The sequence below is a fragment of the Desarmillaria tabescens genome (genome assembly GCF_030435595.1).
Source record: "Desarmillaria tabescens strain CCBAS 213 chromosome Unknown EV420scaffold_41, whole genome shotgun sequence".
NCBI classification, from domain to species: domain Eukaryota; kingdom Fungi; phylum Basidiomycota; class Agaricomycetes; order Agaricales; family Physalacriaceae; genus Desarmillaria; species Desarmillaria tabescens.
The window spans coordinates 208,118-220,296 of NW_026848340.1; the positions used below are offsets into that span (position 1 = coordinate 208,118).

At 48.0% G+C, this 12,179-nt stretch overlaps 3 protein-coding genes across 3 annotated transcripts; all 3 read right to left on the reverse strand.

Annotated features, from left to right (window-relative positions):
* Positions 1–1,603: 1,603 nt before the first annotated feature.
* EV420DRAFT_1338810 (uncharacterized protein) lies at positions 1,604–3,318 on the reverse strand. The gene is made up of 3 exons (XM_060468906.1): positions 2,736–3,318; positions 2,441–2,683; positions 1,604–2,379 (listed from the first exon to the last, which is right to left on the reverse strand). Exons 1-3 carry the CDS (start codon positions 3,004–3,006, stop codon positions 1,841–1,843), a joined length of 1,053 nt encoding a protein of 350 aa, XP_060326540.1. The 5' UTR covers positions 3,007–3,318; the 3' UTR covers positions 1,604–1,840.
* Positions 3,319–6,440: 3,122 nt separating this feature from the next.
* On the reverse strand, positions 6,441–7,089 carry EV420DRAFT_1275684 (uncharacterized protein; the record flags this gene model as incomplete). Its single annotated transcript, XM_060467918.1, is given in 5 exon segments — positions 6,441–6,511; positions 6,573–6,642; positions 6,658–6,791; positions 6,848–6,977; positions 7,030–7,089. The coding sequence occupies 5 exon segments, from the start codon at positions 7,087–7,089 to the stop codon at positions 6,441–6,443; spliced, it is 465 nt and encodes a 154-aa protein (XP_060326541.1).
* Positions 7,090–9,312: 2,223 nt separating this feature from the next.
* Positions 9,313–11,805, reverse strand: EV420DRAFT_1566762 (uncharacterized protein). Its single transcript, XM_060474078.1, has 13 exons — positions 11,413–11,805; positions 11,224–11,359; positions 11,062–11,100; positions 10,966–11,011; positions 10,907–10,916; positions 10,696–10,784; positions 10,438–10,643; positions 10,325–10,380; positions 10,194–10,275; positions 10,039–10,145; positions 9,905–9,987; positions 9,739–9,778; positions 9,313–9,683 (listed from the first exon to the last, which is right to left on the reverse strand). The coding sequence occupies exons 1-13, from the start codon at positions 11,595–11,597 to the stop codon at positions 9,542–9,544; spliced, it is 1,221 nt and encodes a 406-aa protein (XP_060326542.1). The 5' UTR covers positions 11,598–11,805; the 3' UTR covers positions 9,313–9,541.
* Positions 11,806–12,179: the final 374 nt, after the last annotated feature.

Sequence of the window (12,179 nt, forward strand, 5' to 3'; positions counted from 1 at the left end):
GTGTGCGTCAATCGCTTCAGAATCATTCAATACACGGCGAACGACACTTACGTTCAACATTCGCTGTCGGCTCCTGGAGTAAAGATTCCCAGGATTTTGCAATGCGTGCTTGGATATTCAAGGATGTATGTGCGTGGGTCTTATCGTTTACGAGATTCTTTATGGAATGGGCAGCAGACGTATGTGCACGCGTATAGAAGAAAGTATGTAACGTGGCAGCCTTACGAGAAAAACGAACAGGTCAGCAGTACAGATACTGTCTCGAGTCCTTGCCTTTGTCAGAGCCACAACCGGCTGAAATGATATGGATGATGTTACGAATTCGAAGGACATCATGGCGGCCCAGAAGAACTTTTTTGATGAGGGAATTTCCAATTCGGAATCTCAAGCCAAGAAGATTACATTATCCCGACTACCGACTAGTATCCTTTTAAGTGCTGGGCGGCATCATGTGACTGCGCTTTGTTTCGGTCCTTCAGCCCGGTGATTTTCGTTGGGTCGCTGGCGTGTTTTGTGAATCTTTTCGTGATATACGCACAATTTTATTTTCTCCTGATGAGAGTGACATTAAAAGCATACAATATTCTCTATTGTTCTTTATCCCAGGCGTCCGTAAGCCTCAATTCTTTTCTGGTGCTCAAATAAATGCTTACTTTACAATCAGGATCCAGTCTTATGCTAAGTTTGACTACACTTTCACTCTGTGTGTGAAAGATGTCTTTATTTATACATTTACTGCTTTTTCTGCTAAATATTGATATCCAGATGGCTATCCATTAGACATTTATCGCGGTAAGATGCCTTCTCTCAAACACTCAAACATACAAACATCCATTGGATCCTTAATATTACTCTCATAGGATGCTTAAGGATAATGCCCCACCTTCAAGAGTGAAGTCCTTTGTGGTAAGCGAGGTCTGTACCACGATTTGCTCATCAGCTCTGCTCTTTCGCACATGTTTCTTTGGAGAAGGCCAGTAATCGTTACTTCTGAGCTGCAAGCTTATTGTTCTCAGTATTTCCGGCTCTCCATAATATCTGCGAGCAAATCTTTCTGGTTTTCCGGTACCGGAAAATAACCAACGCACAGGGCAGCAAGAGTAGGTCATCTTCGCTTACAATGTATGAGAAAGTCGCAAGTAGGATAATCCGAGCCCGAGCCTCATCCGGCAAACACCACCGTTCGTGATATGTAAATACTATCGAGCCTAGCTTGATTTCTCTATCCATCTTAAGGAGAGAGAAAAAAAACAAGGTTTCCTCTCATTTGGTTTGATGCGTACGCGATAAAACCACCGGACCCAGAGCGAGTCTCCGTCCATTCGCAACAAATAAGCATAGCATCCTCTTAGCAATGTTTTCCATCTCACCGATGCGGGACTCAAGCGCCGGGAGAAAATTGTAGACACTTATGGGAGCGCGTATGATTTCAGAGCTTAAACATTAACCCGGGAAATCGTTGTCTCCGTGTTCGGGACTTCATGCCGATTCAGCCTAGCGCTGAAGGCGTATAGACCGTGGTCCAGCCAATCACATTCTTACCGGGGACCAATCAAGCGCCCCGCGTACAAGAATCGAACTAAGAGCTTGTTTCGAGAGAAATGCAACGTGGATTGTAATAAAGATCATATGATAATATACAGTGCATGTGAAAAAAATACAGCTACTTGTTACGCCCGCGGAGATAGTATGAATGTGGGGTAGGCTACTTTTCTACCCAAGTCCCCAATGACCAGCGACGGGCCCGGGGTAAATAGGGGGGTCTGGAATCGAATACAAGAGAGTTCGTTCCTTTGTTGTTGTTGTACCCTATCATAGAGAGTAGATTGTAAGCTATGCACTACCCCCCTTCACTGTGCTTCTCGCTGAGATGCCGCTCAAGCGTGCTCTGCGACGAATAAAACTTGCTGAGGGGACATAATGGACATCGCCAGTTACTCCCACGTCCGTGCTGCCGTACCTCGTGCCTCAATCGGTCGTGCTTCCGTGAGAAGCCCTCGGAGCATCCGGGAATAGTACAGACGAACGGCTTGGGATCGTTAGACCGACGATGGGTTAGCATGTGTACGTTACGAGTGTAGCTTCGGGTGAACCAGCGTCCACATTCTGGGAAGAGACATGGATGGGGGCGTAGTGCGTTGCCTTCGGTAGGCGCTGGGGCGGTGGCGGGAGTGGGAGGAGAACCGAGCTGGGGTGCTCGTGTTTCTTCCTTGGGAGAAGGAAACGTTGATGGTGTAGACGAAACTGCTGGTGATGCAAGAGGAAGATAAGAAGAATGCGTTGACGTTGAAGTAACGTCAGAGCCTGGAGAAGGAGGAAGATATGAAGTCGATGTGGGAAGGGGGAACTCTGGTAAAGGCTCTGATGTATCTGGGAACACTGTTTATAACGATCTTTACGTCAGGGACGTACCGCAGGGGTATCAGTTGAAATGACAAACCTGGGCTGAAGTCTGACCAGATCATTCCATTCAACGAAAATATATCCATCGGCGAGAACGCGTCTGGCATCTGGCATTCCTGCTGGTTCATTGGGATGCATGACGTCTCGCCTGGCGGCGTAGGTAGTTGTACTGGATCAAGAAAACTCGAACTGGCATTGAGGAGCGTGTCTGTGCAAGCCCTGAATGATGTCTCAAGGGGAGATATAGTTGCACTGGGAGGAGGCTGCTCCATGAGCGACTCTGTTGTATCGCGTCAGTCCTGCTTCATGTCCAACAACGAAGAGATACACACCCTCTTTGAAGTCCTCTTGCCAATCCCAGGTGGAACCGATGTTCTGCGAAGTCGTTGCGACGGAAGCGCGACTTGAAGCCCACATCGTGAGCTCCAGTCCGTTTTCGCCCTTGGTAGTACTGAAGTGCAGTTCTAAATCAGAGGGTAGCAAAGGCGTTCCAAGCCCGGACTCGCAGGGCTTCATATCGAAAACGACAGTGCCATCCGGAAGGGATACTTTGAGTAACACTTGGTTACGGGAGAGGTCGCTGAGAGGTAGGGCCAGGGTCATTGCGGTGAATCCGAGGGGAAGTGAGTGAGCCAACGCAGTCTCAAGCGGACGCAGCCATAGTTATATGTCCGTGGATCCAAGGACATCACCTTCGGGGGAAACCATCGAGAACCAATTCCATGATACGCGAGATGACAACTTAGCCGACACCCAGTGTAGATTTAGATTGGGCGTCCAAACAAGGGGAATATATATATTTGGCGTATTTTTGGTTGTTGGAACGAGAACAAGCCATTGCGCTGTCGGGATTCTAAGATGGAAATGGAGCCAAAAGACAAAACGGGATTGCGAGCACAACGAAATGCTCTGTGGATCACCTCGGAAAACATACCCGTGGATTTTAGTCAACTGGCGGAGTTTCAATTCAAGGGCCTCTGCCCCCCCTCAAGGCTATCGGGATTACCAAACTCTATATCCCTTTTCGTCGTTTCGCCACGCTCATCACTTCATGTTTTCGCTCCGACTCTCCGGACCCTTAATATCATGAGGGACTGTCTGCGATTCGGGTCCTGCTTAGCTGACTAGTATAATCCTTCATTTCTGCGATTCGGATAGCAACCCTGAAAAGTCCTGTACCTCTCGGTCGGTCTTGACCTCGGAAAGGTACCTCGACTTGAGTATCACACCATTGTCCAAGCAGCCAACCGACGCTTGGGTCTTCCCTCAATGACATTTTAGGTATTTTCTTTGCTTTTATTTGTATCGCAAGGCTTACCTTGGTCAGGGAATTTATTTGCATAGGCGTTCAAATATCATTCCTTTCTTCGAATACAATGATGCCTCTCGATTACCGTTCTAGGTTCCATCGAGATTGAGATCAGCCTGTGCTAGATCGTGGTCTTCTGGCGGTATAAGTATAGTTCAATGTACGAAGTCCTGTTTCCACTAAGGTGCACGTGAAGATGTATGGGACTCGAGCGTCGCTTAACAGTGCCTGTATTGCCATGGCACGTCCCGAAATAAGTCACGGTGCTACATCTCGCTTGCTAAACCCGTCCCTGCCACTGCCAGCTTTCCATCACCATAGGCATGTGATTCTCAAATCTACAAGTGTGGCGCAGCCAAATCTTCATTGCTCCAAGTAGCTCATCTAGCTCAAGCGTTTCAGGCCCCGTACCTGTGATTGTTGACTGTCGTTTCATACTGGCGATGTTTGCGGTGGTAAGAAATAGTTCACTTTACCTCTACCATCAAACAGAGCGTACTGATCGCTCCGCTGCCAGATTACTATGTTTTAACCTACAAACAATGCTCTCCCCAACTTCCGCCTCTCAACCCCAACCCAAATTGGCGTGCCGATCCTAGCATTCTTCCGTTTATCGGAACAACCTGACGAAAATCAGGTCCAGAGGGCTTACCTCCGACTCTTCACGGTCCCTGACCCGGGACCAATACTTCCACGAGCAATCAAGTTCGTTGCCAAGCTACTACTTACGTATGGTCCATTCTGCCAATTTGAGCACTACTCACGCCCTCTAAATTATTCCGCAGCAGGTGATTCTTCTTCCTCGAATGTGGCGCAAGTATTACTGGATAATACTCAAGCGAAACTGAATCTCGGCCTGTGATATAATTGCAGCGGACGGCGCCGTGGTTATGTACGCTCTCCCTTGTAATCATATAAACGCGTTGAACTTATAAATGAGTCATTCAAGGTTGGTGACGGTGCAAAGCTGTGCGTCGTACGCCCGAATGTTGCCATGCAATGTCTGCGGCGACGGCCATCGCAAGGCGATAAAATGCCGCGGCGCGCCGACAACCTAGACCTCGTAAACGCATCAGAATATCAGGAACCCGTCGGTCGGGAGAACCATGAAGTTCGGGGGAACTATACGACGCTGATCAGCATCCCGTTTGCTACAAGCTAAGGCCGCCGTGCGCTTGCAAGCAACATCGTGACTTGTAGTCAGAGGAATACGTGAGTTCCGACAACCTTACTATGAATTCAGCCGTTCTTACGCATGTGATTTGACAGCCGCGGTGCTTCATGTCAGGTATGCCGCAAATCGAAAGCGCTTCCCGAAAGCTACGCGATACTTCCTGGCAGACCGAGTCAACAAGAGGAAGTTGTTTGGTGGAGTCCGCTCGTGCTTACATAGGTCAGTATTATACCCAATTCGTAATATCTGATGACGTTGGAACTTGGCCGCTCCTCAGAGGCGTTCCGGACGCGCGAACAGTGTCTAATGATGAAGGGAAGTACTTGCACTGATGTGTTCTGAGAAACTTGAACTTGAACCGCTACAGAAGCGTAGTGGGAGGAAGAAAGAAAGCCTGACAGGTCAAAGCGTGCCCTCAGCGAAATTTTGTATTATTAAAGATAAAGATATAACAAATACTTGGGAATTTCGTACTTGCTTCTCGATCGAAGGACATTCACAAGATTCGATAGGATTGGTTAGTCTTAAGTGATCATTGGACGATCGGTTATGGGTTATGACGCGCACACTCAACCACCTTGGGGATGGATCGGAGCGGATCGGGTTGAGGCCTAGCATCGGCACTTCGGCAGCCGTCCGCATAACCTGCATAGGAACTAAGGAAGGTTATGGATGTCATTCAATGCTTCTCGTACTCTAGTCCACAAAAACAGACTTTTACAGCTGTTTACATGCTGTGGTGGGTTCTGTAAATGAGAAACATGATCATATGCCGAGGTTTCGGGACTTGCAAGGCGTTGAAGGCATTCTGAGATTCCGGAATACCCCTCATGAACCCCTTTCACAACAATATATTGATCTCTCTCTCTTCCTGTAAAAGAAACGCGAGCTATATGCAAACAGTCGTATACAAATGGATGTAAACCTATCCCGCTAATTGGCAAGACAACGAAGTTCGTAAGATGTTTTCATGGCGGGTTCGATACCGATTTCTTCCGAAGCGCGGTAAAGGTAGGTAACTAAATTCACCGCCGTTTGAAACAGCGGACAAGTCCCGAGTGCTATTGGAAGCGCGCCATCAGAGCCAAATTATATGCTGATTTTATAACTGTCGACGGGCACGTTGGCCCACACCAGACAAGGATGTGAGGCGAAAAACAAAACTGCCATAGAAATACACGCCACCCGTTGACAGAAGATCTTTCAGTCGACGTCGGGATCAATCATCTAACACTGAGGATTTAGTAAAGCTGTTTGTTGATCGGCGCTTAACCCTGTTGAGCAGCAATCTCACTGTCAACACTCAATTGTACTATTTCTGTTGCTGTTGATTTGCCGTGATGTGAAGGCCGAATTCAGCGCTATATGGCGGTCCAAACAGATATAGTGAGACCAGAGTACAGACATTGCAGGAACGACACGACGCTACCGCAGAGCAACAAGTGCCGTCATCTCACCACCTAAGCGATCTCAGCTCGCTTTTGCAGGTTCCGCTCTCGTGATGATAATGATCCCTATGAAACGGGAGTCTCAGCGACGAAATGCCCGCCTAATTCATCCTGCGTCGATGTCGTGCTCGGAAAGCATTGTCCTTAGAAGGTCTGCCACTTGAGCGTGAAGGTTCTCTATGGACCAGTACATCGTCAGTGAAGGATGTCGGCAATGGGCAATGGATAGGACACGCACTGGTCCTCTTTAACGCCGCAATGTATTCTGTATTTGCCACGGTCATTTCTTCCTCGAGCTGTTGTAGCCGCTTGGCCTAGACGACGTGAGTAAGGAAAAGTGACATCGCAGCACCGCGTACCTGCTCCTCTTCCTCCTCTGGTTGCGGCAGGGATTGTATAAGATATTCCACTTGTTTCGCCTTGGCCATCAGGTCCGTCACCAATTCTTTCTTGTTCGCTATAAAACATGGTATCGTCAGCACGAACACAGGAGGTCGTACAGGCAGTACGCACCCTCAAATACGTCCTCAGGATCATACTTTTCCGGGTTTCTCGATTTCGTGACGGGAACCAGCGTGCTGACTTGCAGAAAATTGGCGCGCGTAGTGAGGTAGGCGATGCTGTTCGACATGATGGTAAGGAGCTTGCCAACAGTCAGTCAGGCTGGATTACAGGGAAGGAAGAGCAGCATGCACCTGTTGGATTTCATCTTGCAGTTGCGTTATACGGTCCATGTGCGTTAGTTCCTGGTGCATCGCGCGATGCGCCTGCAAAAGAAGAAAAGAGGCGCCGGCGCGCTCGCGTCGAACAGTTCCTGTGAAAGTTGCAAGCGCCCAAAAGCGGAGAATGAAATCTCTGCCAAATGGGAGAGTGATGTAAGCGAATTATAGGAGGGGGTTGTTTCGGAGATTGCCGGCAGTTAATCTGCCGCTGGCTTAGCACCCTCACGTGCACTTGTTCGCGCGCGCGCGTTGACCAACACCTCGATTTGTACTGCCATTAACTTTCTGGCAGCCAACGCTGTCTTTGAATTCGTACAACCCTTTCGTTGTTCTTTGACTTAAACGACTGTCTATAACGATAAAAGAGGAGAAAGGTCATTAGAGCGCCATTAGCCGCCTGCAGCACCGTCGTGACCTGTATACCGAGTCGGGGTCGGAGTCTGATAGGTATGTCGGGCGGCTGATGGAATCCTAGATGTTGATTTTCGCCAATCTTGGTGAAGAAGGATGTGCTGACTGCTGAACGAACGTCATTTGCCTTGGTGCCAGAAAATTGATGGCAATGGCGGAGCCATCACTACACAGCCATGAAGGGACGTACACTCTGTCATATTGCCATCAGAGGTACAAATAATACCTATCAATGCTAGCCTCTCCTAGGCAGACCAACGATCACCTACTGAGGGAGGGATATGTCAGTGCCTGGTCAAGAGAGCTTATAGGCTCTTTCCGCTCGGCGCATCGATGGAGAGAGCTCCTTACTTGACAGTTCTGACTTAGTCTCGGATGCATTTTGTGCATTGTCACTTGAAGGCGGGGTGTTTCTATTGCAGCTTTGACGGCCAATGAGTTTCCCGCGCTCCTAAACGACACTTCCCGCAGGATGGGACGGCGCTCGCTCCATTAAATGTTCAAGAGAGCCACGCTCAGACAGAGTTTGCGTACTAAGTCCATCAAAGGCTGGTTGCACTGACACGTGCTGAGTAAAATGTAAAGTACGTCAGAAGCTGTTTTTGAAGCGTGACTCGTTTGATAGGCGCCTGCACGGACTGATCAGGCTTGCATAACAACCACCACTATCGATGGCCGTTTTTCACAAAGTCTCCACAGTTTGCATCCAAATCCCTGACGGGAATGGTGTCCTAGCGATTCTCAAGAATGCTCTCATTCTAAATGACCAGCTGGGTAAGAAGTTCAAGTCGGTTTACCTTTTGACCAAACGGCGCTAATATCAGATAATAGCGATGGGTCATCCCTATATCTATATCGGCACTTGCGTGTTCCTGCTCTCGAAACCAGTGGCCCTTACATGGCCATTCGAGGCCTGTTACATGTTGATTCGCCTTCCGATTATCATTGCACGTTGGTTCGTAAGAAGTTTGGGTTTCGGTAATAATACGGGCATAGCTCGCGGTGAGTTCATTGAGCTCTGGTTACTTCCATAAATCTGAGCACCTTCCAACAGATTCCTTTGCTTCTCATTATCAAAGCATTAATTACGGTGGATATGTTCCCCGTGATTCAGTCTTCTCAGGCATGCAATCCTTTGGCGCGTACAATGAAGAGGAGGATGAAGAGCAGGAAATTCCAGTGTATGCGAGGCTATTGCAGATAGGTGTCGGGATATTGCTCATTCGTTGCCTCTATTTCCTCTTTTTCAAGTAGAACATTTATTATGCTCGATGTTCATATCGTTACAGCGATCTCCAATGTAAGCCCTATATTTTGGTCAATGACAGCTGCCCAATTTCGGAACAGTTGTACGTATTATTCCATATCTACAAGCACCAGAACGCACCGGCATATGTGAAAGTGATGGCATCACTCAGCTCACGACTAGTCGGTGCTAAGGAAGTTCAAGACGTGGATAAAAGTATTCCATTCACATCCGTAAGTTTATAGTTTAGATAAGAAAAAATTTGGCAACGCCAAGCAAATCCGCCGGGTCCCGTAATGTTGAATGACTTACTAGGTAGGAGTGTTAATACGACAATATGCTTGAGGATGAGACGCGATTGAAATTCTGCAAATACTTGAGAGGGGTGCACGCCTGGTGGGAATCTCTGTCATGGCAGTTTCAAGTGAAATCTGTGGCGCCTTCCAAAAAATCAGAAGATTATTAATGGGCGTGCAGTACTGTCAGCTGTATTCTTGTACCAATGTTCGACAGTTCTGGAAGTTCCTGCTAAGTGTCATCTCAACGATGTCAGCCAGCCGTTGTTCAAGCTGTTCGGTGTGCGGTTTCGCTTTATGGACCACGCTCTTTGATTCTGAAGTGTTACTGCTTCTGCTATAATGTCAAATTTTCCAACACAAATTGAATGTATCTCACGAACGTCTTATTCAACGATGCGCCCCATTCCAGAATATAAAATATAGGGTCTGCAGTTACAGAAACCGAGGAATAAGTTGATACAAGAAATATGAAAAGCAAAAAGGTGTCCCTCTACAACGCACGCCACTAATCACCCTGATTCACGTAATGTTATTCCCCTCTCGGAGATTCACTGATTGCTCCAATTCCATAGTCCACGTCTATCACAACACTCCGATCGCGTCCAAGCAGCGGCGTTCGCTCAGTGGGTGTGCCAACTGCCGAGACCCTTCCCCGTTCACGCTCGACAATCCTATAACAAAGGCAGTGAGTATTGAAAGTCACTGGAAAGAATAGAAAGCCATTACCCCCTCATGATAGCGGCTGTCGTCATCCGCTTTGCCTTCTCTTGTGCACGTTATCATCGTAGCGGTCTGTCTCATCGACAATTTCCTCTGATATGATTTCCTCAATTATATCTAGAGATGATTCGTCACATAGTCGGTTTTTATAAGGTACGGAAGGCACGCATACCTTCGAGCGTAATCACCCCGATGGCTCCACCTGCGATACCGGGGGTGCGGGATATGAGAATTAGATGTGCACGGCCAGTTTGACTGTGAATCGAAAAATTAGTTTTTGCGTTGTATCAAGCCCCAAACACATACAAGTAATCCAATGCTTGAAAACAGTTGATCGAAGGGTACGCTTCGGGAAGGATAGATAGAGGAAAACTTGACACTGGAAGCTCCTTTGCGGGGTCGTAGGTAAGAAGCTAGAAAGATATCAGAGTATAGCTAACTGTACGAGCGGTGCAACTGACCTTCTTGACCAACAGCAGACCCGTGAAGGCCAACGGATTGCTTGGTTCATGTATCGGAAACCGCGAGTATCCGCTCGTTAATCTGGGATAGTCATCAGCGGCTGAAATACAAAGCCCAACATGGAACTCACATTGTATCGATCATCTTGTGGTCAAGTATCGTATCCCTACTCAGTGTGACCACGTCCTGTTATATCACTATGAGTGCACATTCAAGCCTTCGGGTGGGAGCGACCGTACACACCTGCATTGGCGTCATAATGGTCTCGACATTCTTCGAATTGAGCTCCAGAACACCATTGAGAATCGATATCTCGTCTTCTCTCAGAGGTTCTTCCCCCGTGCGGTGGAACTGTAAGAACGACTTAAGCTCGGCCTTTTTGTAGGTGTGAGTCTCGTTCGCGCCAAGGACGAGGTCGAGGAGTTTTGCTATGGGCCAAGCTACAGGGGCTACGAAGGGTTGTGAGCCGAGGAGTGAGCTAGGTAGCGCATAATCACCTACCGAAGATGTACATCAACAACAAGACAAACGGGGTGCACGCTGCCCCGATTGCAAGACCATAGCGTACGCTCAGTGATTGTGGAATTATTCTGTGGCGTGTATAAATGGAGGGCAGACATGATAATGTTAGGAATGACGGCGTACTCTCTAAAATCGGATGAAACGCGCATATTAGCAAAAGATCCCGGTCAAGGTCCTATAAGACGCGTACCCAAAAATCACTTTAACGAAGCGTCAGGTAGTGTTACGCGATGTGGGATGACGACTTACCGATGGCCGTTGTTGAAAGCGCTACCGCGGCTACGCCTCCGCCGATCTACGGTCATTAGCCAAGCCAAGGGACGCGAAACTGTGGGTATCACGTACGACACTGTCGAGGAAAATGGGAAGACTTTCGTTGACTATCTGTGAACACGAGGAATTCTAGCCCAGGGTACGCGGAATATGGGGAGTAGACGTACAACATTACCCAGAAGGAGTACCTGCACAATGTCAGACATACACAATGATGAAAGGTGTCAAACGCACCACCAGCACCCAGTGTCTTCCTTTTCGCATAAGCGACAACACTTTTTTGGCATTTCGCTTCTCTGCAGGATTCTCTGAAGATGTCGCCAGCACGCGCAGGTGCAGCTCGTCAAGGCCCATTAGACCTAGAGTCAAGCTGGGGGGGTGCATCAGGAGGAGCAAAGAAGTGAGAGGTTAGAGCGAGCTCACCCGGCAAATACGCCCCCCAAAAGTACGAGTATTGAGCTTATGATAATCTTCCACCAGAATTCTGGCGAGCCAGGCTCAACGCCGTGTACATGTTTCCCTAGTATCCGTACAGACCCCTGGCTGAGGTAGGGCAGAGCATGAACAAGTCGATTAAACAGCAGCAGCAGAAGGGGCCGATGTTTCATGAGATGGCGATTGAAAGAAATGAACGTGAGCTTTTGAGGTGAATGGGGAAGAGTATAAGTGAGGTCCAGGTCTTGGCGGTGACGCGGGGTTGCAAAAGGAAGTTGATGGGGAAAATAGGGGCCTCAACGATTTGCCGCTATTCGATCCGAATGCCGATATACCCATGTATCGATAGCAAATTTTGCTATCAAGACGCATACTGCTCTTATCCGAGGGCTTTTATTACAACAACATTTCGGTATCGCACAATATAATTGTCTGGATACAATTGACAGCGAGTCATTATTGCTACAGCTCAAGGCAAAGGTAGTTTCGCTATTGAACGATATCGAGTCGAGGAGCTCAACTCATCGACGCCTCTAAGTTAGTGTCCCGAATGTGACGGAGAGTCTCGCATAAAGAAACACAGAACATTCCAACTTTTTCTCGGTACATCGGAATTGTCTGTGGTCCCTGAGAAATACACATAACCTCCGACAAAGGCGCAATAGATGCGTGTAACAACAATGTCTTCGCATGGCTTAAGCACCTCTTTGGGCTTGTAGAGCTTTCATGAAATGCCAAAAACACAAGAAGCTACA